This window comes from Anguilla anguilla, chromosome 14 (assembly GCF_013347855.1).
Source record: "Anguilla anguilla isolate fAngAng1 chromosome 14, fAngAng1.pri, whole genome shotgun sequence".
Classification (NCBI taxonomy): Eukaryota; Metazoa; Chordata; class Actinopteri; order Anguilliformes; family Anguillidae; genus Anguilla; species Anguilla anguilla.
In genome coordinates this window covers 5,029,378-5,056,284 of record NC_049214.1, presented here as the reverse complement: position 1 = coordinate 5,056,284, position 26,907 = coordinate 5,029,378, and the positions used below count along the sequence as shown (strand labels likewise).

Below are 26,907 nucleotides of genomic sequence, written 5' to 3'. Positions count from 1 at the left end.
CTCTCTTATTTTTACCATCTCGTCAAAACGGCAGAAACCTTCTCAACATTTACGAAAATGTCCCAGCTCCTCACGTGCTCAGCGCGTATTATTCAGACTTTTTGATATGTTTGTTGAACCTTTTGGTGTATCTATCGCAGAAGTGAAACACACACTGTTCCAAAGCAGTGCCCCATGTCCAGTGTTTCCTACAGTGCGCTTTTATTCAGCCAGAATATAGGTAACTTACCTGCCTTTCCTCACCTGACAATATGAAGACAACGTGGTATTTTAAGTTTCGTCTAACCGTGTCATGTGACCACCAGTGTCACTGGAAAGCATGTGTCATTTAGTGTTGCTTGACTAACAGGCGGCCATAGCCTTGATTCAGTTATCAGCTTTTTTTTTTCTTTACAAATGGAAACAATGCATCATTTCATTGCCAAAAACCATTTGTCAGGCATTTTGTTAACGGCTGAGTTCTTAAAAAAATGAATGATTGCAATTTGGCATTAAAGACAAATTTAGATCGAACGCTGGAGTGTTGGATTATGATGTCACACAAAAAGCGCTTTGTCCACATCAGGTCGACAGCTTGCAAGCTTGCATGAAGCCCGAGGCGACAGCAACAGAGGCAAGGCTGGGAGAGCAATACCATGGGCAATGTCTTTCTGCCTGCTTGAGTTTTCAGAAAGAGAAAGTGCATGATGTGGAAATTCTGTGATCCAACTGTGTCTCTGCAGGGGAAGCTCGGGAAGGAGGGTCTCCCTGGTCCAAAAGGAGACCCAGTAAGTCTCCGCAACTCTATACTAACCCTTATTTTTACAAAAGACTGTAAATTAGGTCGTCACTTAAAGGGGAGCATTGTGATGTTAAATGGATCGTCCACTGATAATATTGAAAAAAATGTCAGTTAAACCATCACCACATTCTAGACATTGTTCTTCTAGCCTGAAAAAAATATGGGAGCACACCTCAGGCAGATCTGTACAAATCTAAGTGATGCTTTTAGCCACACCCACTCACAGTCTAGTTGCAACACACAGAGTCAGTCCAGCGTGTTTCAGATGCCAGATTGATAAATAAAATAACATAATTAGGGCGAAGTTTCCCTCCAATTAAATGGACGTTATGTGAAGAAACAATTTTTACGATGCTTTAGTTTAATGCATTCTTAATGTCATGCTTTTGAATCTTAATTGCTTAATAGCACTAATTCTGTGTAATGGGCTCTTCATGCTTGCTGTGTAATGCTTCTCTTTATGCGATTAATTATTGCATAACCACATGAAAGGCATAAATGATATCAGTCCTCCAGATCTTGATCGGTCAGTGTGGCAGTGCGGTAGACCTCTGCGTTTTAAGAACTTGATGGGAGAATAATGAGCAGGTTGCTATTCATTAAGCTGCTCCGAAGGGCACCTTCGCCAGCAAAGTGAAACCATAAATGTGAGGTGCAGATTGAGTGCCCATTTAGCACTCATGACAAAGTAATTCATCTGTGGTGCGTCGTGAGGGGGGGGGGGGGGGGGGGCGGGGGCGGGGGGATGAAGAGGTCGGAACATTATGTAAATAACCCGGAGAATCTGTGTAGTGTCCCGCCGAGCAGTGTTTTACAGCGTTGGTACTGCTCCACAAACACTCTTTCTCGCATGCCCGCTCCGTAATAATGATCTTATTTATCACTGAAGAACACACAGGACGGTTCTGAAGGATTTTATTTCTGCTGCTTACACGGAGGCCTGGGTTCCGTAAGCAATCTTAATATATCTATGCCCAAATTAATGTGTTCACCGACCGTTTTATTGATAAATAGCTAAAACCACGAAAATTTAATATGGCTTTCTGTTTTTGCTGATTAGCACACTTCGGGGAGAGGTGGAGGCAGGCGGGGAAGTGAACTGTTATATGCTGGAATTCCCAGACGTTTTTCTCTGGTGAACGTAGCCTTGTTTGTCCAAGGGAGCTGCGCGACAATGGACTGTAAGAGCTATCAACATGAACATGGCCGCAGATTCTGTAGTTAAACCAGATGGTCTTCTCCTGCCTTCCTTTCTTCCTTTCTACCCACAGGAGGTTCTGGTTATGTGACAGGTGTAAGGCACAGTTTCCTGTACTGTGTTACAGTTCAAGTACAGAACAGATCATCCATTGTCACACCATTGTCCTTGGGCACACCGCTTCAGGAACATTCGAAATATCCATAAAATTTCAAGGCATAGGGAGACAGAGCTTTAAATATATCATGAATACAGAGTTGAGTATCTGGTGAGTCTAAAGCAACTGTGATAGGGCCAATGTGAGCCATCACTGTCCCATGATAAGCTGAGCTTTTTTCTCCCTGTTTCTGCTATTCAGGGCCGGCCAGGGCCTGTAGGCCCCAGGGGAGAGCACGGGTTCGAGGGGCCAATGGTGAGTGAAGAATAATCATCGTAGAAATCATCGTATTTTCACTCTTCCTCACCAAGTGACTGTCTTGTTGTACTCATAGATCTGTAAAGAAAAATCTCTTTAAAATAGGCGTGTAATGCATTTACATTTTGCAACTTTGTGTTTGCATCTCTGCTTGTCACAGGTTTCTTTCCAAATGTAATTTTGAGTGGAAAAGCTTTTCATCAAAACCTTTCATTTAGTTACTCTCACACTCGTTCATTCACTTATTTACTCTCTCTCTTGCTCACTCACTGATTTATTCACACGCCTATTCACCCACTCACCCCTACACTTATTAGCTAATTCACTCAAATACCTGTATGCATGGTCAATCTTTTAGTCAGTCACTTATTCACTTGCTTTCTGTAATCCTTTCACCTGTCCAGTCATTTATTCGTTCACATATTTCACTCTACCTTATTTGAGGTACTCACGTGTACTGTACCTTGCGAACATTATTTACGGCGTTGGCCAGAATTCAAAATGAGCGTCTGCATCAGGCAATAACTCTGACACCCAGGATGCAGATGTCTCTGCCTGTTTGGCTACTGATGCCAAGAACGCTGCAAACATGCCCAGACTGTAGCACAGCAGAAATAAAGGAAACCCATTGTGTTGCTTTTAAATAAGTTTATTTCTCTTTAACCTGCCCAATCGCATCTCAGACACTTACAAATTAGCTAAATGACACATTTTTTCTGGAAATGTGTTGTTACTGGAGTGTGTTTTGATCGTTTTTCTCACTCGATATTATCCACTTCCTGTCTCTGGTCTTCAGCTCCTCACTTTTTCCCCCCACATCTCTGGACTCGATTGCTTCTGCCTGGAGGTCGTCAGTTGCCAGGAACCATGATCCATTCATTGGTTGATGAGTCAGGCAAATCCCTGTCAAACCTCCCACCATTCGGAAAATGCAATGCACTGCAATATATTGTAAAGATGCTGACTTCTGGAGAATATAATAATAAGCATATGGCACATCAATGTGTTTTCTTTCTGGAAGTGGCAATAATTTCCATTTTGCCCATATCGTGTGAAGGTGTTGCAGTATCTTGATCTATGATGAAAAATGTTTTGCTGTGATCTGATGTGCACACTTCACTGGTTTAGAAAATGAAGTCAGAATTATTGGTTTTAAACAAAAACCAGGCTGCGCTGGAGTTGTGCACCACAAATGCAGGTATTTAAAACCCAGAATCTTGCCAGTGGTTCTCAAAACACAGCAAAGTGCCCCTGCGCTGCGTGTTAGGGATCAGCCTGTTTCTTGATGCAAAGCAGTGCCGTGGCTGCAAAAATTCTCCACCGATCTCAGGGCAGGTGACATTTCACAGAAATTTTTGATTCCAGCGAATCGCCACAGGGAGGAGCACAAGGTCACTAGAACACCCGGGTCGAAGGTCACCTGTCAGCTTTGTAGTTTTGACGAATTGGCCATATTGTTGCCATAAAACTGGAGAATTGCCATCTCCAAAACACTGTAAACCAAGTGATTAAGAATGTTCCCATAGGCAGCAGCTGAATGTAATTCTGGCTTTGATCCAAAAACATTCCAGTTCACTTTTTTTGTTAGGCTTTCAACAACTTCTCCAGCTGTTATTTCACCCATATGTGTATATCATTTTTGAGGCCTGTGGGGTTTTTTTCACTGTTCATGTGCCATAACACACAAAGGAAAAATGAGAGGTATCTTTTTTTATTTATTTTGGCACAGAATGGCACAGTTCACCCTCCTTTCCAGTTTTTTAGTTATTTTTTGCTTTACTTAGACAGGAAGGAAGCAAAAGGGCAACGGACAGAGAGGATGACAGCTGAGAAAGTTCAATCGAGGGGGGGAGGGGTGGCTGCCCCATAGACCTCACCACATGCCCCTTCAGACATGAACGCGATTACCTGATCAACACCTGTGTCGGGGAGTCAGAGCTCTGATGTCATTATGAAAGTCAATCAATCAAACTTTATTTATGAAGCACATTTCCGACAGCGGGTGCAACTCAGTGTGCTGTACATAAAAAGACAGAAACATCTAACAGGGTGATTAAAGGATATAAGAAAAAACATTTAGGACCTAAGGACAAAACTAAAATAAAGATAAAAATTAGGGTAAATGGCAGCAGTAGTGAAAGTGGCGCAACAACAAACACAGCAGACAAACAAGGTCGGATAAATAACTGAGTAAATAGTTTAAAATAAGTAAAAACATTTTTTTTAAATGAATGCACCAGTTTTTTATAGCAGAAAAAGCATAAACCAGGCATGACCGACCTTATTTGTTCTAACCCGCCATGAAAACACCTGAATCAACTAATCTAGGTCTTGATTTGCCATGATTAGTTGTATCTGTTTGTATGTATTGAAATATATTTGGAATGCCTCCATGTATTATTCTACGTACAGCAGTATACTCTTCAGTATATGGCATTGTATTTTCCTTGCGTAAGACTCTTGCGCTGTAAAGCTGCTTTGTGACAAAGCTCCTTTGTTACAAGCGCTATACAAATAAAATTGATTGATTGATTGATTGTAAGACAGAATGAGAGAGATCGCCAGAGCGGAGCGGTAGGTGAGGTGTGAGGGCTGCTGGTTCCAAGCCGGGCTGTGCCACACTGCAGCTTTTAATGACGCTGGTTTTGGGTGTCTGTGTGTGGAGATGATGGATGAGGGGCAGCAGCCGGTGCTGCGGAATAGCTTGTAGGAGACGGATTAGCTTGCTGCTCTCAAGAGCAATAAGCCCAAAGCACTCTGCATCCAAACAAACTGAAAGCTTTATGCGACCAACTGGAGTCTGCAATAACAAGGATCTATTTTTTTTTAATTTTCCGTCTCTTTTTATCTGTCTTTGGATCAAATGAAATTCAAATGAGCTTCATTGCCTAAAGGTGTGCAAGGCAGCACTGCTGAAGGAAGTGTGCAGAGGATTCGGTAGTAACAGAAAACTCCAACTGTGCTGTAAACTATCAATAAATTTACAGCACCCTCATCCCTGTACCCTTGGGGATCTGCGCTTGTTGTGCCTTCTGTCTTCGAATCTGTAGGCTGTAACTTGTTTGGTTGTTGTCTCTTTCCATTTCTGTTTTGTCTGATAGCGTTCAAAGTCCATTTAAATCTCATTCCTTTTGTCCAGTTTCCAGTGTGGCCATCAGTCAGTTGTGCTTTGTGACCATTTTTTCCTTTATGTCGTTTGTCTGCTGTGTCTTGAGCTGGAAGCAAATGCATAAATGCATTATTCAGTGTGTTTCAAAGAACATGCAAAGTTTACAGTTACTGTCTCTCTCTCTTTCTCTATTTCACACATTCTCTCTTTCTCTCTCTCTCTCTGTTTTACCCTCTATCTCTCCTTCGCCCTCTCTCTCTCTCTCTCTCTCTCACACATATATTCAGGGTGCACCGGGAGCACCGGGCCCTCCAGGGATTCTGGGAAACGCAGTAAGATAAATCCCATTCTATCATATCTCGTAGTTCTCTGGTCATATTTGGTCATATCCTGTGTGCTTGAGCAGCAGTGAGGGGAGAGCCGGTACCAAGGGCCCACCCGTCTGATTTCTGCCTGACCTCTGCTTCGTCTCCAGGGAAACAGAGGGCCGGACGGGGAGAGGGGGGACTTCGGGCTGAAAGGGGACAGGGTGAGGACTTTGGGAGTGATATCGCCCCCCCCTGTCCCTGCATGACCTTCTAAAAATGCCCCAGTTTTCTTGTGCACTCTTAATTACCAGCTGCAGATGATAGCCAAGTGTCATCATGATGGCTCAGTGTGTTTGTCTTTGGATGTAATTTCATTTTATTGTGTAAACACTTGTTGAGTTACTTGCCCGCAGGAACACCTGTGTAACTCACCTGTGTTGAGTTACTTGCCCGCAGGAACACCTGTGTAACTCACCTGTGTTGAGTTACTTGCCCGCAGGAACACCTTTGTAACTCATCTGTGTTGAGCTACTTGCCCGCAGGAGCACCTGTGTAACTCACCTGTGTTGAGTTACTTGAGGTGAACTTCTTACTTGAGGGCTCATGGCGTTTGGTCTCTGCAGGGTCTTCAGGGCGCTCCAGGAATCAGGGGTCCCCAAGGAGAAGAGGGGTCTTCTGGTTTCCCAGGATTCCTCGGGTCCAAGGGTCAATCAGGTCCCAAAGGGATCCAGGTACACGTTCGCCTGCGTCCGCTCCAGCCTTACTCCTGGTGTCTGCCCTGCACTACACTCCCCCGCCGTCCCCTCTGCGGGATCCGGGCTCTTCGGCTGGGCTCAGTCTGAAGGAAAGCCAGAGGGAAGCGACCGTGGGATTGCACGCAACAAGTTTAAACGTTTATCATCGATCGTTTCGCGAGGCGCGGAAGCCGGCGGTCGCTGCGAAGCGCTCGGGGAAAAATTGACGCGAGCGTGGAGCCCGTTAGCGCGGCTCGTACCCGCGATCAGCCGCAAGCAGCTCGGAACGGTCCTCGGCTTTTTCGCGCCGCCGCGAATCGATAAACAGTCGCTTGTCGCGGTTCTGAGGTTTCTCCTTTTTTCGTTTATTATTATTATTATTATTATTATTATTATTATTATTATTATTAATGCTTTTTGAGAAACTGAATTTTTCACCCCCCCCTCCCCCACCCCCCACCCCCACCCAGCTGTCTGTTTTTACTTTTTGAAATCAAAGTAAAGTTTCTTGTGATATCACGGTACAAGTGCTGCCAAATTTAAACCAGGAAAGTGTAGAAAGTGTCTTCTGTTTCAGAAGGTACAATAGGTAGTTAGGGAAAATCTAGTTTTTTTTGCATGACCAAAGGAACGGTCCTGTGATGAAACGGCAATCACACCTTTGTTTGCTGCCACGTCAAAATGTAACACATTAAAGCTTTACTGTCAGTCTATGGGGTAACAGCCAAAGCTACCAGATATTCAACCTGATTGTGTTCAACTGCAAAATTTCACTCTTCTACCATTGTTAAAGAAAAGTGTTCTGGTTTGCTGACTCGTAATTAATATTCATGAGGGTGCATGGTTGAAGACAGAACATTGGTGCAGTTATTTCATTAAGCACCAGAAACCCGTCGCTACAAACCAGAACATTTAAAAAAAGACTCACAATGAAGTAAGGGATGAACACGGCAGATGTACTGAGAGGATATCTGTGGCCACAGTAATGCCGAGGTTCGAGTCGTTGATTCTTAATTGCCCTTTGGGGGTGTGATCAGAAAAATGATGCAGGACTGTAAATTGATGGCGAGAAAAGAATCTGAGGATGAGTGTGCTTCTCGTACAGGGCGAAGATGGGGAAGAGGGGTCTCGGGGAAAAGCTGGCGTGATGGGATTGAAGGTCAGAGACGTATGCTGTTCAGTGTCTGCACACACTTCCCAGATGTTAGATTTGGTGTTTTAGTGCAGTTTTGGAGTTTAATTCATTTTTATAAATATATGCACTTGTTGATTACAGTAGTTTCCCAGCCTACACTGTATAGCACCTTAACTTAGAGATGGAAGGTTCTGTATATATGTATTTTTAATAAGTAAGGTAGGACAAAGGGATGTGTTGTAATAATTATGACAGGTCAATGTTTTAATAAGCAGTACAGAGGGCAATGCTGTTGCAAGCATGTTATAACAGAGGGAAATGTTGTAATAAGCGGTACAGAGGGGGTAATGCTGTTACAAGCATGTTATAACAGAGGGAAATGTTGTAATAAGCAGTACATAGGGTGATGCTGTTACAAGCATGTTATAACAGAGAGAAATGTTGAAATAAGCAGTACAGAGGGTAATGCTGTTACAAGCGTGTTATAACATAGGGAAATGTTGTAATAAGCATGTTTGTTCTCTTTAAGGGGAACAGAGGACCCGATGGCCGCCAGGGGAAGGCAGGAGTCAGGGGGCCTAAGGTACAGTGCCTGCCTGTCTCACCCGCACACCTGTCGCAGGAGCTAACACATCACTCAGTGACCGCAAGTGCAGGACAGGCGCAAAAAATGTCTGTTATGTCCCATTCCACTTTTTGGAGTCTTGTGCTTCCCTTCCTTTCGTACACGTAATTATGCGTTTCCATCCTTCTGTGCAGTATTGTACTCCATGCAGTTAAAATCCTTGAGTGAGATGCGTTATGATGTCAATTTGGAATGAGGGTTTCAGTCTGTGGGCTTCCTCCATGTCATGGATGTCTATTATAATGTGTATATTTCTCACACATACTTACAAAATTCTCCACAGATTGTTTCATTGTTGTAATTTTACAATTTGGCCCCGGAATGTTTGCGATACCTAATTTCCTTCTAGTGTCCTGTTGCTTTTCATTTCAGCTAATTTGGCACACCTGACTCTCCTGATTAGCAGCTCAACCTCTAGCTGTTGAATTAGGTGTGCTTTGTTAGGGCTGGAGTGAAAACCTGCAGGAAATGTTGGGCAGCCCTGTAATATGCTGTATGAGCCCAATAGGGATTAAATATACTCTCTTTGATGCTAATCTCCAGAGGTATATTTAACATTGAAAATGTTGCTGTGAATTAAATGTGTCAGTATTAAATTACAATCTATCTGCTAGTTGTGTCTGATGTCCAGCTAGGAAAGAAAGCTGATTAGTTCTCAAATAGATGCACAGCCCCCCTGACCTTGACCTCTGACCGTTGACCTTTCTCTATCCACAGGGTCGTACAGGACAACGCGGGCCTACTGGTATTCCTGGGATGTCGGTAAGAAGTGAACTGCAAATTTGGAGAAAGAGATTTATTATTATTATTATTATTATTATTATTATTATTATTATTATTATTATTATTAACAAAATGTATCTCTCTGAGCAAGAGTGTAGTGGTCACACCTGCTTCAGGCAGAGAAATGTATGATGTGCAGTGAGAGGGCAGAGACTGAGTGGAAAGAAAAGTATGTGTGTGTTCGACTCTGGACCGACAGTTGACTAAAAGGCTAAAATGCAGTTCACACAAAATAAAATTTAAGTATGTTTTCCCCTTACCCAGAACACTATCTATCCATCCAGATGGTATCGCTGAGATCTGATAGGTTTTCTAGATTTCTAGAATTTCACCTCGATAACAACTTGTTAGCAACTTACTTTATTAAAGCACATGCCAGCTTCAAAAATTTTGTTGAGATACTAGCGGAGTGTTTTGTTTTATGACATCGATAGAAGAAGAAGTAGTTCTCTATGAAATTGTGTACAAATTAAGCTTTGTGGATGTTAATGAATAACCGCGCCATTATATTTGGAATGAGATGTTGCTGTTGAGTTTTTCGAATGTAAATTTTTGGTGCATTGAGCAGCTGAAAAAGATGGTTCTGTAGATGGTCCGTTTTAACAAGGTGACCTGCATCTAGGAAACGCATGAAATGTAGAAAAATTGTCAAATCTAAGCTAAACAATCTGGAACAATAATTAAAATTTTTTTATTTTTTTTATTTTTTAGCTGAACTTTAGAATTACGGTTACTTCTCCACACTTTCCATTCTAGCAAGTCCTGTACTGGACGCGTTTGTTTTGAGTGTGCTGAAGATGTCTGGATATTGTTCACAGGCAAAATAGCTGAGGGCTACAGACAGCTCTCCTAATACAAAATGAGACGCAAAAATAAAGCACCAGGCGTATTTTTCTGCTGTCTAGTGGAATGACCCCCTCTTGATTTGCGAAGCCTATTTTCCCAGAGGCTCATTTTGTAACGTGCGGCAGGAGATATGGGTGAACGCCAAATGCATGAAGGTTGATTCTTTAACAGAACAGAGGCTCCTCCGACGCCGTTGTCCCCGCGCGGGCGCCGATAGCGGTTTCTGTGTGTTCAGCAGGCATCCTCCGCTGTTTTATTGGGCGTGCTGGCAGTAAGTTAGCCAGTCATAAGCACCCCATTAATGTTTAATGCCTCTGGGCATATCCTCACCCGTTTATCAAAAGGTGATGATATTTAATGTCCCTTTGAGGTTGTCCTGTACTGGGTTACGCAGTCAGTGTACCCAGCCTGCGTTATTGGTCAAAGTGCTGGTTCCCTCTTCATAAACAGGACTCGTTACATGCTGAACTGTGCTTGTGTGTGTAGGTGTCCTGTTCTCTCATGTTCACCTGTGTGTGTGTGTGTGTGTGTGCGTGCGTGCGTGTGCGTGTGTGTGTGTGTGTGTGCGTGTGTGTGCGTGCGTTTATCAAAAGGTGATGATATTTAATGTCCCTTTGAGGTTGTCCTGTACTGGGTTCGCAGTCAGTGTACCCAGCCTGCATTATTGGTCAAAGTGCTCATTCGCTCTTCATAAACAGGACTTGTTACATGCGGAACTGTGTTTGTGTGTGTAGGTGACCTGTTTTCTCATGTTCACCTGCGTGTGTGTGTGTTCGCGTGCGTGTGTGTGTGTGTGTGCGTGCGTGCGTGCGTGTGTGCGTGCGTGCGTGTGCGTGTGTGTGTTTTTTGTGTTTTTGTGCCCTGCAGGGTCTGCCAGGCCCTCCTGGGACAGAGGGACCTGAAGGAAAGCCTGGTACACAGGTTCCCATTCTATATCTTTTAATACCACCACCAATGCTGACCATCACACCTCTACACATTTATACTGGGCCTCACACTCCTGTGCCATTTCACACCTCTACACCTTTATACTGGCCCTCATACACCTGTACTTCACACACCTGAGTACATTCTGTATTTATTCTGTTTTTATACTGGGCCTCACACTCCTGTGCCATTTCACACCTGTACACATTTATACTGGGCCTCACACACCTGTACTTCACACACCTGAATACATTCTGTATTTATTTTGGCCACCATACACCTGTACCGTTACTCACCTGTCACCACCAGTCATATTGGACATGACACACCTGTACATCCCCTGTGCCCAAAATGGGAATCATCTGTGCACGTACAGTAGCTTCCCCTTCCCCTGAAAGATTTTTTTATCAGCTAAGACATTTTTTCTCTTCAATTTATCTCCAAGCGTGGCTGAAATTCCCATAATCCAGTTCTTTATATTCTCTGTAGCACCTGGGTTAGAGATGTGAGGTAGCGAAAGAATATTATTAGTCTTGATGTCTCATTTCACTTCGTCGGCGTGCTAATTTGTCTCGCGTATGTTTACTTAGCCAAGCGTCTCCAAATCTCGGTTCTGTCGATGTACTGAGCACGCTGGCTTTCATTCCGGCTGCACTCTTTAATTACTTTTGTCTGATCGAACAGCCGGCTGAGTTTAGTTGACAGCCTGTCCCATCTTTGTTCCTGAGCCCGTTTTAAGTAATTATCCTCAAATTGCACCTTTGATTGTATTTTTCTGACAGTTCAAATAGGCTCGCTACAATACATTTCGCTCGTTCAAGTCCTCAAGCTGATAGCTGGGTTGGCGATGTTAGCCCAACAATCCACATTTAATCAACAGCTTGATCAAACGTAATTGGCTAAAAGGAACAAAAACAGCTTCCACACACCAGTTATGCCTGAGTCGGGGTTCCTGTCGTTCCATCTCTCTCCAGTAGGGGTCGCTTTGGGATACGGTTTTCTTTGTCATTTTATGGTGAAATCTAAATGATATGTCAGCAGCTGCTATGACAAGCTGTTGGATAAATCCCAAGTTTTTCAGTAAAACAAATAATTTGTTTTCATGTTTTTTTTTTGTTTGTTTTTTTTTTTTTTTTTTGCTTAATCCACATTTGGTTTAGCGTCTAATGCAAAAAAATGCTCAATGACTGGGTTGTAAAAATATTATTATGTGTGTGGAAATATCAACACTTTGGATAAAACATAGTCTTAAAGTCAGGGATGAAATAGTATATGCCATGCACCATGTAAAATAGTTCAGTTTATGTACAATATGTGTTTTATGTGTGTATTTGTGCATGTGCTTGTCAGTGTCATGAATGCAAAACCGTTTGTCTTTTCTCCTGAATATTTAGTGTGTGTGTGTGTGTGCTTTGTGTGCAAATATATTTAGTTAACACATTTCATAGGAATTTTTTTCAAAAAATTATTTTGCGTAGATTTTGTCTGAATGTGTTGGTACCTATACATATTTTCCATAGGAAAGTGCCACTGAAGCCACAGCCCTCACTGGCAAAATGGCACAACAGTAGACATGATTAGCCTGGTGGCCAGTCACCTGCTTACTGATGTCTCTGAGCTCCACGGCTCATAGGATTCAAATGAGAATGTGCTACCGCATGTATACACAGTGTCCTAGCTGGCACAAAACATTTCCAGAATGTTGGAGAAGATTCTGATTAGACATACCCTTGGGTGTGTGAGAAAACTGTTATGAGAACATTCCACAAATGTATTCAGAACATTTCATTGTTCCAAACAAGGTATGTCAAATTTGCAAGAAATAAGTTACAGTAATGTTGCGAACAAACTTCCCCCAGATGGCTTTAATTTAGTCATGGCATATCTTTAGTGATGAAATGTATTAATTCAATTCTATTCTGTTCTGATGGGAAGTACTGAAATGGCAGATTCTTTTAACACTGCTAACATTCCTGATAAAATTAACGTTGATGGCCATCCGCAATTCAAATGCTTTTTTTTACCTGAATAAGAAAAATGAAAACGTGCTAAGGCCTTCCCTAACATAGCTTTTTCATCTTAAAGCAATATTCATGAGACAACTGGACAAATATACAGGCTGGGAATGTTTACTGAAAATTTTGTGACTTTCTGGAAGTGTGGTGAAAGGCTAAATCTTTAGCTGGGATAATGCGTGCGTGTGACCGTGTGTGGCCTGTGTGCGCGTGCGTGCGTGCGTGTGTGTGTGACCTTGTGTGGCTTTGTGTGTGAACGTATGTGTGCATGCGTGCGTGCGTGGCTGTATGTGTGTGTATATGTCTGCTTGTGACCGTATTTGGCTTTATATGTGTGTGCGTGCGTGTGTGTTTGTGTGTGTGTGTGTGCGCGTATGTGACATGTTTTACTGACTGAGTCTCCTCTCTCACAGGGCCTCACTGGTGCAATAGGAAGCCCTGGCAGTAGAGGACCCAGAGTGAGTATCCCGGTTTCCTGATTATCTTTGCTTGGTGCTTATTGACACTGACTGTGAAGCTACCATTACAGTGGGACTTCTGAAGGTAGGACAGGTGTTTGTGGGTCAATTAAAGGGGAACTTGAAGCTGGAAGAATGTGAGTGATGCAGCCAAACCCACTTAAAATGTAGCTGCATTTAGCTGAGACAATTAGGTTTTAGATACAGGCAGTATGAGATGGAAAAGAAAGCCACAACTCAGGGAAAAATATGATTAAGTTTTCAACTTCCAAAAGCGGAGGGATAATAGCATTCAATTATGGGTTGATTTCACTTGAAGTGTGAAATTACACATACAGACTGACCCCTCAGTCAATCTGATCTATAGGAGAAAATAGCGTTTCGCAAGATTTTGTGCGAGTTACCCAGTTTTTTTTTTTTTTTGGATTTCACGATACCTGCACCCTCTGCCACTGCTGCATGGTAGAGCCCTGCAGTTAAATGGAACGGTGTGACCTGTGGGTCAGGGTGTGGCAGAGCATCTCAGCCGCAGACTAAGTGACCATTTCACAAGGCTGTGGTCAGTGCTGAGGGAGGCGAGGCAGCAAAGACAAAAAGGTACACTGAAAGTGTACAATAACCCCCGGGCCTTAAATCAATCAATAAATGTCCCCATCTACAGGACACGAGAGGTCACTGAATGATTTTACGAGTATGGAAATGATGTGAATCATACACTATGGCCTTCACAGTCTCCAGATCTCAACCCAATTGAACACCTATGGGAGGTTTTGTACCAACATGTTTGACAGCGCTCTCCACCACCACCATCAAAACACCAAATGAGGGAATGTCTTTAGAAAGAATGGTGTTCCATCCAGTGGAGTCGTGGAATTTATGTCAAGGTGCATTGAAGCTGTTGGTGGCTTGTGGTGGCCCAACACCTTACTAAGACAACATTATGTTGATTTTTCATTTAATTTGTCGCTCGTCTGTAGGTCAAGTCTAAAATTACATTCCTGACATTTTTGATTTGGTAATTAATTACGTGTGAATAGAATAACAGTTTTAGTATGGCCTCTAAAACTCGTAATGGATGTTGATGAATTTCCAGCATGACAGAGTACTGAAGATATGGTAATTTTGCCTCAAATTTATGATCCAATAAATTGATCATTAATCATGTAATACAAAAGAAAGCGAGTCTGGCTTTAAAATTTTAATCAACTGACAGCCCAAACACATACACTTTCATTTCATTTGTGCGGCCTGTGTACCATTTTTTATTTAATGATTAATTTTAAGGATGTCAGTATCCTTTCTGTGCATACACATTAATGTCATTGAGGGACAGCATTAGTGTGTTTGCATCACTCTGATTAGTCTATCTCTCCTTCCTTCCCTTCCCACCTCTCTGTTCTGACCTCTCCCTTTTCATCCTGTCACCTTTTGTTCTCCTTTCTCTCTCTCTCTCTCCCTTCCTCTCTCACTCTCTCTTTCTCTTTCTCTTGATCTCTCAAGAGAGGGTTTCGGTTTTCAAAGGGCTTTGCTGGGGTGACATTTCACTGCTTTGCTAAAGAAAAGCTGACAAATAACAGACTAAGCAGTAGTGTAACAAAACTGTTGAGGTAGGAGGGAATACTGTGTGTGTTTGAGTGTGTGTGTGTGTGTGTGTGTGTGCATGTGTGGGATTGTATATTGATTGTGTGTGCGTATAATATTATCCTTATGAATGCATGTAATTATGAAACAGTATAGTGATACAGTACTGTATAGTCAATAAGAAAAGTAGAATAGATAATTTCTCTCTCCCTCTGTAGGGGTTTCAGGGTGCTGGGGGAGAGCCTGGAGAGGGAGGTTCCGCTGGAGCCACGGTATGTCTACCAGTCATCAGGCCCCGTCCGTCCACACACTGTTACTCTGTAACAGTGCTCCATTACCTCAGTCAATTTCCATCCGTCCACACACTGTTACTCTGAAACAGTGATCCATTACTTCAGTCAATGTCTGTTTTCATGGTCCGTCCATCAGCACACTGTTACTCTGTAATAGTGCTCCATTACCTCAGTCAATGTCTGTTTTCATGGTCTGTCCATCCACACACTGTTACTCTGTAATAGTGCTCCATTACCTCTGTCAATTTCCATCCGTCCACTCACTGTTACTCTGAAACAGAGCTCCATTACCTCAGTCAATGTCCATCCATCCACACACTGTTACTCTGAAATAGTGCTCCATTACCTCAGTCAATGTCTGTTTTCATGGTCTGTCCATCAGCACACTCTGGGACTCGGAAACAGCATTCCATTATTTTAGTCCGTGTGTCACAAATATTCAATTATTGTTTTAATCATTCAATAATTTAATAACACTCAGCTCATTTAATTAAAGTATTTATTTGTCACTGTCAAGTGGATTTTCATACAAATTTGCATCTTAATCTGCTTTTCACAAATTTGTACATGTATACCCATACAAGTGGTTACAGTTATGATTGTTAATAGTAAAAGTAAAAATCTACATATAGAATGCAGATTATTTCATTCTTGTTAGGACAACTAAAGTGGTTCTGCACCAGGGCTGCATTTGTTATTTGAATATATTGCCAGTATATTCCATTTCCGGGTTAGCAGGGCATGGCTACATACATGCAAGGAGGAACTGCGGTAGCACGTGTCCTTCTACACCCTCTTCGGTACATGTCAGATCACCATTGTGACACAAGTACAGTCTTTTGTATGTGAAGACTGTATGTGGGGAAAAACAGACCTTTACATGTTTGATGTTTTTCCACCGTACACGTGACACGCACACACCTGTAAGTCACAGTGTACAGTACGGTAAATTTGAATTGTGCATTTATGATGAAAATGGGCCATTCAGCCCATCCAGGTTTTGCCATTTACCTGTAAACTCGGAAACCTTTGTGGTGACGTTCCCTGTACTGTTTTTGACAGGGTCCACCGGGACAGCCGGGACCGCCTGGTGCCCCTGGACCAAACGGAGACAGAGTGAGTGACCCACGTGACTCTAAGATGTGAGGGGGTGGGGGTGTGGGTTTAAATCCTCACAGCCGCATCCTGCATATGATGCTTCCATTGCGCTGGTCCTCCATATGCTATTACATTGATTTTTAAGGTCCTCAGGTCCTTAGGTGAACCTGTGGAGACATTTTGTCTAATGCGATCTAATCTGCCTCTCCTCTTCAGGGTTTCAGTGGGAAGGCAGGTGTGGAGGGGCCCCAGGGACCTGTAGGCATGTATGTAAGTGATACCTGTCCAGGTCTTACTAAGGGAGTGGGGGTCACAGTGATACCTGTCTAGATCTTTGTGTGGGTGTGGGATCACAGTCCAGGTGTATGTAATACCTGCCTAGGTCTTACTGAAGGGGCGGGGTCGCTGTCCAGGTGTAGGTGATACCTGCCCAGGTCTTACTGAAGGGGCGGGGTCACTGTTCAGGTGTAATGATACCTGCCCAGGTCTTACTAAGGGGGCGGGGTCACTGTCCAGGTGTAAGTCATACCTGTCCAGGTCTTACTGACGGGGTGGGGTCTGCACCCTGACCTCACACAAGGTCCCAAAATGAAAGCACGTTTCCAGAATGTTCAGCAGAATAAGAAAGATGTCCAATGTTGCCTTTATTTTATGGAAAGCAGAGGGTATACAAACAATGCTGAAGTCTTTGGAGAAAATGTTTTCTGCTGTTTGTCTCAGATTCAGTAGTAATTTATAAAGGCGTATGGCTGCTCTCTCTATCAGTCTTCTATGCTGAACTGTGCAAGTTTTTCGCCTTCACAAACAAGATGTATTGCTCAGTTTATTTGGACTGTGTGCATAAATGTGTGTGCACATTCTGCCCTCAGGGTTATCCTGGAACAGTGGGAATGCGCGGAAGACCGGGTCACATGGGAGAGAGGGTGAGAGAGCGCACGGCTTCAGTCCCTTGCATGACTTTCGTCAGTGTCACCAACGTTTTTTCTGGAATTCCAGAACATTCCTTTTACTGAGACATTCCAGAACACGAGATGATTTTCTTGCAGAAGGGAAGGGAAGGGAAGGCGGAGTGAACACCGCATGCTTTCAGAAAGTAGGTTAACTGCTTCAGCGTGAGACGCTGCGGTGAGTTTGAGTGACGCTGAGGTTTCGGTGTTTGTGTCACCAGGGGGAGCCTGGTTTGAGAGGTCTCCGGGGTCTCATGGGGAAACAAGGAGCTCCAGTAAGTGTGTGTGTGTGTGTGTATGCATGTGTGTGTGTGTGTGTGTGTGTGTGTGTGTGTGTGTGTGTGTGTGTGTGTGTGTGTGCATGCGTGTGTGTGTGTGTGTATATATGCGTGTGTATGAGTGTGTTTGTGTGCGTGTGTGAGAATGTGTGTGCGCGTGTATTTGTCTGTGCGTGCATGTGCGTGAGTGTGTGTGTGTGTGTGTTAGAGCTGCACAAAGCTCATGGTTTTGTTTGGTTCAGTTTTGCTATCACTGTTTTGATTCAAACTGAATGGTTCGCTTTTTATGTGTTTAGTGTTTTTTTATGTGTTTAGTGTGGCGTGTGTTGTATGCCACGTGAGTGTGTGTGACTGTGTATGTGTATAGCATGTGTGTGTTTAGCGTGGCGTGTGTTGTACGGCACGTGAGCGTGTGTGACTGTGTATGTGTATAGCATGTGTGTGTTTAGTGTGATGTGTGTTGTATGGCACGTGAGTGTGTGTGACTGTGTATGTGTATAGCGTGTATACTGTATGATGCCGTGTATGCTGACTTTGTGACTTTGTCTCTCAGGGTAAACCAGGACCTCCGGGAGAAAGAGGCCCCCCAGGACCACAGGTGAGAGTGTGACCCCTTCTGAGGCTGTGGGTCATAGGTCACACTTCACTATGCAGAAAAAACTACATTATCCAGAGCGACTTACACAACTTTTTTTTTTTTACATAGCATTTTACATTGTATCCATTTATACAGCTGGATATATACAGGAGCAATTCCGGTTAAGTACCTTGCTCAAGGGCACAACGGCAGTGTCCTTACCCGGGAATCGAACCTGCGACCTTTCGGTTACGAGCCCAGTTCCTTACCCACTGTGCTAGACTCTGTCCACTGTGTAACTAAATGAGCATAAATCAAGTTATTACTGATACCTATGCTTGAGGTTTTCCATCAGTGACCCTGACCATGGAATCACGGCTGGGGCTCTGGAATTGCTTTTGAACGGATGCCGCGGTCAACTGACAAACTGAACTTAAGCTCTGTTCGGATGGGTTAAAAAATTGTATGCACCGCATGCCTTTTGAGTTACCAGCCTTTTTGCCGATGGTGTATGGAGAACTTTTACAGTTATGACCCATAGTGTGCTTCCAGTCATTACATGGCGGATGGAGTAAATATAAGGGTTAAATAACATAAGGGCGTAATAAATCATAGACCAGGGTTACAGACACTGGATTTTAAGAGATGATCATTTATCTATAGATGAGGGACCCAGTGAAGTACTTTGTGAAACCACTCTCTTCAGTGTATTTCACAAAGTGAGAGGCACTACATTTATTCTGCACTTAAAAGTGGACAGAAAAGTGGACCTCAGCAGGTGAATTTAACTTACAGTTTAACTACTGTAGGCTCAGCTGTATTTCAAGACCTCACAGTCTCTTTGATTGCGTGCGGTCACAATTCACTGGCCTGAATTTAGAGAATATTTGTCCAGAACTTATACTTAGAAACAAAGGAAAGTGTTACCGTTTTTTATTGAATGTACATTTTTTCATAAATTAATTCCAGTGACCGCCAAAGCAAGTTGATAAAATTGAGATTCAATAAGAATTTGTCCGTAATTAATTTTTTTGTAGGTTGGAGAGTCCAGCAGTCAACGAGATACGATGTGACTCAAACTGTTAAAAAAATGTGACCACTTGAATTGAATCATCATAGTCAAGGATAAATTTTGATTGGATCTATAAATGTAATTAAATACCCATTTGGCAAGCCAATGTTTCCCATTAATGACATTAATTGCAGTAATGCTTTAGTACTCTCTGTGACCTTTCCTCTCAGGGTCGCCTGGGAGACACCGGACCCACAGGGCTGGATGGACCACCTGTGAGTATCAGCACGCAGCGTCATGCTTTGGCACACCTGAGCTTTGAGGGGCAGAGCCGCACCCTCAGGGTTCCCACTTGTCCTGGAAAACCTTGAAAACCTGTAAATTTATTGACTAGTTTTCCAGTCATGGAAAACACCTGGAAAATGAGGATATTTACAAAATGTCCTGGAAATATTTGTGAGGTCCTGGAAAGTGGTAGGCTAGGCTGTAAGTCAAGCTATTAAACAGTATATTAAGAGCTGAGATTGCATATTATTCTGTATTTTTCTCCGCTTTTCTCATTTTTATTAGCTGCTGAGATTACACGGCAGCACAAAGTTTTGAATGGTTATGGTACTTGCACATTGCTCCACCCCCCCCCACCCCCCCCTTTCCTGAAGGCATGTGGGTGATGCTTCTTTTGCCTGTAACTTCTATTTCGTGGAGCACCTGATGGTGGTGGAAACAGTGAACAGTGGGTATTTGGTATTTCGTTTGGCAGCCTCTGCGTTGTATTTTAAAGTGGTATCAAAATGGGCACTGAAACGTGGGGTTGCGATTCGGTCGATCCGGTTGGCCCCGGTTGTGTGGGAACCAGTGCCACAGTGGTACCCGGGCTTCAGTACCCAACCCCAGCGGCGATGGATGCGCTGTTGCTGCAGTCTCTCTGTCTATCGCCGTGCGGAGGCTCATGAATTTTCTGGACACTGTAAATGGCAAATGGACTGCATTTATATAGCGCTTTTATCCAAAGCGCTTTACAATTGATGCCTCTCATTCACCCATTCACACACACACACTCGCACACCAACGGTGAAAGGCTGCCGTGCAAGGTACCAATCAGCTTGTTGGGAGCAGTTAGGGGTTAGGTGTCTTGCTCAGGGACACTCTGACACGCCCCAGGGTGGAGGATCGAACTGGCAACCCTCGGACTGCCAGACAACCGCTCTTTCCTCCTGAGCTATGTCGCCCCCCCCCCCCACTGTGTTTCAGGGCCGCCCTGGTCTCCCAGGCACGGACGGAGCATTGGGGAAGCCAGGGGCCCCAGGAAGCAAAGGACCACAGGGGCCACAGGGTTTGGATGGGCCCCCTGGAAATCCAGTGAGTGGGTACTTTCCACCGGCCTCTTGCTCCACCTGTGCCCTCTTGCTGAAACTTTAATCTTCCATTGCCTCAATTCCCAAACCACTCCTGTTCTCTGAGACTCCTCCCACTCCTTCTACCTGAAACCTCAAACTCCTCCCACTCCCTCTACCTGAAAGCTGAAACTCCTCCTAATCCCTCTACCTGAAAGCCGAAACTCCTCCTAATCCCTCTACGTGAAAGCTCAAACTTCTCCAACTCCCTCCCTCCTTCTCAAACTTCAAACAGACCATAAGCCTCTTTACTCTTTCCAAATAAATCTTAAACCTTTCAGCTGATTACACAGCAAAACTCCTTGTGCTATGGACAGTATGTCCTCAATCAGAGCTGATTTTACATTGAGCACTTTTTCTGCACATTGATTGGACAATGTGACTGAACGGCTGCTTGAGTCCCCAAAATGGGCGGAGCTGTCATAATCGGCCGCAAGTTCATTTGATAAAGTTCAAAGTGAGAAAAAGAATCATTTCATACTTATTTTGGAATGCCTGGCATACTGCATTTTTTAGAGATGGTGTTGCCATGGTAATGAATGTTGCCAGGCTGGCTGAAAATTTGCCGCTTGCTAAATGGTTTCCTTGGTATTTGGAAAGCTGAGCTGGAAGTGAGAAAACATTTTTGACTGTGTAGCTCAGAGCCAAAACTCCCCTCACCAAAATACCCATAAAAGGGAATTTGTCACAGAACAAGCAACTAAATAATTTATTGCGTGCTGCGCCAGAACACCGGCAATGCGTCCAATCCTGTTAACTGACAGCTGTGGATGATATTAGTCAACCGGATGACACTCTGTTGCTCACAGAAAAAAGCTGGATGACTGCTTCACATAGCACAGAGATCTCTGGAGTAAACCTGCTGGAATATGAAGGGTTGTTAGCTTTTTTCCTGGAGGTACATGTTTGCGCTGGGGCTTGTGTTGCAACACGGCTATCCAGAAGAGCGGTCGTGTTGTTCCTCTCACTTGTGCCGTCTTTGTGAGGAAGAGATATATTACTGAGAGACATTCATTCCTGTTGCAGGCTATCCTGTCCATTCAATGTACCCGCAGCGTGCTTTGCTGTTAACTGTGACTTCCCAGCCAGCGAATGTACAGTGCCCACCGTCGGCCCGCCGTCGGCACTGCCGTCAGGTCCTCCAGCGCTATGCAAATCGGCAGTACAGCGGCCCACTTGTAGGCAATTACATTTACATTCACATTTGGGTACTTAGCAGAAGGCGGCAAAATAATTGGAGAATCATCCAGCCGTTGTGCGGGACGCCGTTGCGCTGATCTCCAGTGCAACGGGCGGGCCGACAGCTGGCACCACTGGCATTCTGATAGATGGTTGCTTTGCTTGCTGGGTAAGTCAAGAACAAAAGCTGATTGGAGTTAAATTTATTTGAGGCTGGCCTGTACATCTTGGAATGAAAATGTAGAATGAATGGGCTTTCTGACAGGACCATCCTGCGTTCCCCTCAGCAGAGAGAGGAGGGGTCTGGCAGTACCTCATCATTCTAGGTTTTTGGGACAGTGTTGTTGTGGCACTTTGGCGGTGAAACAGAATGTGGTGAAGCGGGGCAGCGTGTTTGCCAGCCTTCCCCTATGAATCCTTTAAATGCTAATAATTCTACCTTCTGTATTTCAGGGCAAAGAGGGGGAGCAGGGATTGATGGGACCAGCTGGAGAGAAGGGGGACAGGGTGAGAAAGGGAGGGGGGGGAGAGCTGTGGTCCAATGGTGATGAAGACCTGAGCCTGCTGGGGCCCTCAACCACTGCTCCTAGAGAGCAACAGGGTCTGCTGGGGCCCTCAAACACTGGTCCTAGAGAGCAACGGGGTCTGCTGGGGCCCTCAAACACTGCTCCTAGAGAGCAACAGGGGCACTGGGGTCTGCAACCCTGGTCCTAGAGAGCAACGGGGTCTGCTGGGGTCCCAAACACTGGTCCTAGAGAGCAACGGGGTCTGCTGGGGTCCCAAACACTGCTCCTAGAGAGCAACAGGGTCTGCTGGGGTCCCAAACACTGGTCCTAGAGAGCAACAGGGTCTGCTGGGGCCCTCAAACACTGCTCCTAGAGAGCAACAGGGTCTGCTGGGGTCCCAAACACTGGTCCTAGAGAGCAATAGGGTCTGCTGGGGTCCCATTTAAGTGCTGAGAAGCAGCACACTCTATGGTTCTCCAGGACCGGGGCCACAGTGACAAACTAATGACAAACTTTCTGCAGAACTCTGCAGATTTAATTATGGGTAGATTCATATTTGCTATTTATACATTTTGGTGGATGCCTTTTCTCTACAGCAAGTTGCTATGAATTAATATAGTGCTTGTCGAATGATAATGTTTTTATGCTGATTTCACTTATGTACTGACTTGGAAATGAACTTGTAATCTGAATTACAAGCCCAGTCATCTAACCTTTGTACTGTGTTGTCACCCCAGTACATACACAAATATTTAAATATTTTATGTTTATAAAATCTTCAGATTTTAAGAAATGGTGCCCCCTCTCACACTTGTGTCCTTATCCCCAGGGAATTCTGGGACCCCCAGGGGATGCTGGCCCCCAAGGACTAGACGGAGAACAGGTAAATGTGGTTTCAACTGAAAATGAAATCACTCGCGGCAACCAACGAATGCTCTGAGGTGGCACGCATAATTAGCTTAACGAACGCACTAACAAGGATAGCAGCCTCGATCACTGATTCCACGTTGCTGATTGCGTTCCACTGACAGAGTACTAATTACCCAGAAATGGGAATAACAACAACTGGGACATGCCTAACAGTGAGCTTGAAGGAGAACTTCACCTCCAAATTAATTTTTGATTGTAAATTGATACCTTTATGTAATGTGATTACAAAAGCAAGGAAATTAAAATCTACCAACCTTGTACAAAAAAAAAAAATACCTGAGTGATCTATTTTGGATCACTGTGGCAGCCACTCCATACCTTACATTTAACCTACATTCTATCTGTTTATACAGCTGTATGTATACAGTAAGCTGTGAGAAGCTGGGTTTTTGACATTGAATTTGTTCCCCTTCCAGGGTGTCATGGGTCCGGCCAGCGTGGAGGGTCCACCCGGGGAGAAAGGGGAACAGGTCAGTGACTAGGGGGGGAGGGGGTCTGCTTCACTCATCACTGACAAATGAAGCTGAATTCAGATTCTAGGCCCATACGAAGCCTGTTGCAAGGGGGTGGGTTGGTAGCATTTTGTTTTTGATGTCACCGCTTATCTTGGCAAATTTTGGCACAGTACCCCGCCACTCATGCACTTATTGTGATCTTCTCACTCTTCTTTTTTTCTTGTTCATGAAATCCCCCCCTCCATTTATCTCTCTCCATTCCTCTCTCTCTCTCTTACTCTCACTCTCCCTCCTGCTCTCTCTCTCACTCTCTCTTTTTGTGTGTTACAGGGGGATCCAGGTCCCTGTGGAAAGGTTGGCCCCGAAGGGCCCAAAGGATACCCAGGGCCTCAGGGTGCCAAGGGCCTGCCGGGCGAGCTGGGCCAGCCGGGCAATGAGGTGAGGGTTCCAGGTCCCCGATCTGCCCAGGTGCTCCCTCAGCCATTCAGATGTTTAAGTCACAGTTCCACTCAAACATACTGCACCAGCCAAACATGCTCCTTGCTGAGAGGGATTTGCACATGTTTCTGAAGGTTTTTTTACAAATTCAATAATTTGTTACCAGTTTTGGTATGTAGGAAATGCCGCCTTTATCAAGTACTGTACTTAACTGCTTCATTAGTTCCTTCTAACTTTGCTGAAACGCCACGCTGTTCTATGTTTTGGGTAGCACTTGTCGTAAGTGGCCCCAGTACCTGTGTAATTACCCTTTAACTGGGTTGTGATGTGCATTGTAACTATGGTAATGCATACACGTTGCATTGTTCTTCAAAAGCTGTATTTCAGCTTGTGAATATTGAACTTTGCATGATTTAAGTTGATAACATGATTGTGAGGGAGAAGGTATCAGCTAACTGGCACTTTTGACTGTGGGGATGCAATTATAGTAGGCTACAGCAGTAAATATCACATACATATATCTGGACATAGTTGTAAGTACAATGTAACAAAGTGTGAAATATAGTAATCGCAGTGTTACTGCTGGTGTGATTTCTGTGTAATATACAGGCGTCAGGACAGCGTAATTCTGCACCATGCATTTGCTGCTCCTGTGTTTTGTGTGTTTCAGGGTGACGCTGGGCCTCCTGGAGAACGGGGAGACCCAGGTCCTAAAGGAGAAAAGGTTGGTGTGAACATTCTTTAAAATGCCTGTTCGGTCAACATCATCACATTATGAAACAGTAGCGACACATGCCATGCGTGATTTTTACAGTGGCGCTGTATTGCTGCCACATAAACCAACACTGCTTTGTGTGTCTTTCTCTTTGCCTGTCTGAGCACCTTTAATGGTTTGAAAAAGTTGTCATGGAAACGGGTGTTGATTTCTGGGGTTTGTTTGTTTGTTCGTTGATGACGTTGTCTTTGCTTTCAGGGCGATGTGGGCCCCATTGGGTTTCAGGGACTGGAGGGGCCTGCCGGGGACCTCGGGGACAATGGGGAGAGGGGCCCCAAAGGGGAGAAGGGCCACATTGGAATGCTGGTGAGTGTCTGGGACCCCTTGCCCTGCCCTCTTATGTGTCTTACAGGTACACATGTCAGAACAGCTGGTCACTCAAACTCCCATCAGCTAACACAAGAACCTTAGAAACCTCAAACATAGGAATGTTCTGAGGCTCTATTTTGGTTCATCATTTTGAATGCATTTAATGGTAATGACGGTAAAATTTATTTGTATCATGTTTACAAAAGAATAGTAATGTTACATTAGAACTTATTTTGCTGTTAAAACAGTATCAGTAAATGCTACAGTATATAAACCTGAATGTGGATATGAATGAAAACAGGTAAGGAAGCTATGGGGAGCAGACATTAATTCAACAATACATTTATAGCAAATTGACTAAACCTATTAGGTCCTCCGAGATTTATTTTTATTTACCAAATAGAATAATTCAGGTTGATCCATTTGTGCTGTCACAGCAAACAGTAATAGTATTCTCTCGTGGTGATGCGGAATCGTGTATTGTGTTGATATTAATGCAGTGAGTGAGCTGCTTACTGATGATGTTTATGGAAGCGGATGTGGGGAATGCAAAGTGACAGTCGGGGCTGTTCCTCACAGGGCCAGGTGGGATTGCTGGGCGGAATCGGACCCCCCGGTTTGGCTGGACTAGAGGTAGGTCCTATTTCTGTCTGCAAATGTTAAAATGCATTAACTTATGAACTATACAACCTCATTTAGCTGAAATACCACGCAGCTGTTTCCGTGTCTTTTTTGTTTTAATATAATGTAAACACTAAGTATATTTTAAGAAGATACTAATGACAATCAATTCAATTGCTGGAATATCCAAAAAATAACCCAGCTGCGAGACCCCCAGTCTTGTTGAGTTACTGGTATATGGTCATCACAGCAACTTGTTGAGGTGTGGAACTGTTTGAATGTGTTGAAGTGTTTAATTGGCCTGGGCTATTGCATGTTGTCGTGGTTATGGGTTTTTGAGAACCTGGAGGGTCCCTGATGTCCCTTTATTTTCTACTCCAGGGAGCTATGGGGCCACAGGGACTCCCAGGGCCAGATGGAGCTCAGGGACTGAAGGTAATTTGTCTGTTGTGTTGAAAAGCAGTGTTCGTATCACAGTTTGGATACAGCAGGACTTTTTTTCCTATAGACAGTCATTGTCGCTGTTATGCTATGGAAGTTACTGTAGCATGGCTGAGCCTGTGCTATGTCAGTACCCTGGAATGAACATGTGGTCGGTTTCCAGGCATGAAATGGCCACCAGGGTGATGCCACACATTGGAGGTGGAAATTAGCATCACCCCTTGATTATGAAGCACTTTGAGGTGGTGAGAGCCACAGTGCACGTGATCCATAATTATTATAATTTCTCATTTGTGTCGTGCTGTGTTTCAGGGGGAGGTGGGGCCCAATGGTCTGATTGGCCCCTCTGGAGACCCAGGGCCTCAGGTATTGGTTCCCTCCCGCAGACTGCTTGTCATTCATTTGCACAATTACGGATACCCACCATTTTAAACGTGCAGTAATCCCGGCTGTGTTCATTTGCACTTTCCTCACATTCACGGTGCATTGGGTCATCTTCATCTCAAGAGGCCGTTCTGTTGTGTGCCATGTTGATCTCCGTCTCCTGGGCCGCCATTTTGTTTTTCTAACAGGGCGTGGCAGGTCAGGTGGGACTGAAAGGAGCCAGGGGAAACCCAGGACCTCGGGTGAGTTTTTAACCGCTAACACCCCTGGCGTTTCGGAAGCACCTGTCAGACCCAGGATATGAATGCATGCCAATATATGGTGAAATGTGAAGTTCAATAACCCCCCGTCGTTC

At 44.2% G+C, this 26,907-nt stretch overlaps 1 protein-coding gene across 1 annotated transcript in view; it reads left to right on the top strand.

Moving 5' to 3' along the window:
• The window catches only part of si:ch211-196i2.1 (collagen alpha-1(I) chain), a 129,075-nt gene that overhangs the window by 85,703 nt on the left and 16,465 nt on the right, over nucleotides 1–26,907 (top strand). The window contains exons 22-49 of the mRNA XM_035391561.1: nucleotides 723–767; nucleotides 2,338–2,391; nucleotides 5,791–5,835; nucleotides 5,979–6,032; nucleotides 6,435–6,542; nucleotides 7,651–7,704; nucleotides 8,210–8,263; nucleotides 9,023–9,067; nucleotides 10,802–10,855; nucleotides 13,290–13,334; nucleotides 15,134–15,187; nucleotides 16,271–16,324; nucleotides 16,523–16,576; nucleotides 17,176–17,229; nucleotides 17,475–17,528; nucleotides 18,085–18,129; nucleotides 19,351–19,395; nucleotides 20,372–20,479; nucleotides 22,147–22,200; nucleotides 23,029–23,082; nucleotides 23,546–23,599; nucleotides 23,915–24,022; nucleotides 24,693–24,746; nucleotides 24,996–25,103; nucleotides 25,686–25,739; nucleotides 26,109–26,162; nucleotides 26,481–26,534; nucleotides 26,741–26,794. Coding sequence (XP_035247452.1) covers nucleotides 723–767; nucleotides 2,338–2,391; nucleotides 5,791–5,835; nucleotides 5,979–6,032; nucleotides 6,435–6,542; nucleotides 7,651–7,704; nucleotides 8,210–8,263; nucleotides 9,023–9,067; nucleotides 10,802–10,855; nucleotides 13,290–13,334; nucleotides 15,134–15,187; nucleotides 16,271–16,324; nucleotides 16,523–16,576; nucleotides 17,176–17,229; nucleotides 17,475–17,528; nucleotides 18,085–18,129; nucleotides 19,351–19,395; nucleotides 20,372–20,479; nucleotides 22,147–22,200; nucleotides 23,029–23,082; nucleotides 23,546–23,599; nucleotides 23,915–24,022; nucleotides 24,693–24,746; nucleotides 24,996–25,103; nucleotides 25,686–25,739; nucleotides 26,109–26,162; nucleotides 26,481–26,534; nucleotides 26,741–26,794 — 1,674 coding nt within the window. The remainder of the gene's footprint in view (nucleotides 1–722; nucleotides 768–2,337; nucleotides 2,392–5,790; nucleotides 5,836–5,978; nucleotides 6,033–6,434; nucleotides 6,543–7,650; nucleotides 7,705–8,209; nucleotides 8,264–9,022; nucleotides 9,068–10,801; nucleotides 10,856–13,289; nucleotides 13,335–15,133; nucleotides 15,188–16,270; nucleotides 16,325–16,522; nucleotides 16,577–17,175; nucleotides 17,230–17,474; nucleotides 17,529–18,084; nucleotides 18,130–19,350; nucleotides 19,396–20,371; nucleotides 20,480–22,146; nucleotides 22,201–23,028; nucleotides 23,083–23,545; nucleotides 23,600–23,914; nucleotides 24,023–24,692; nucleotides 24,747–24,995; nucleotides 25,104–25,685; nucleotides 25,740–26,108; nucleotides 26,163–26,480; nucleotides 26,535–26,740; nucleotides 26,795–26,907) is intronic.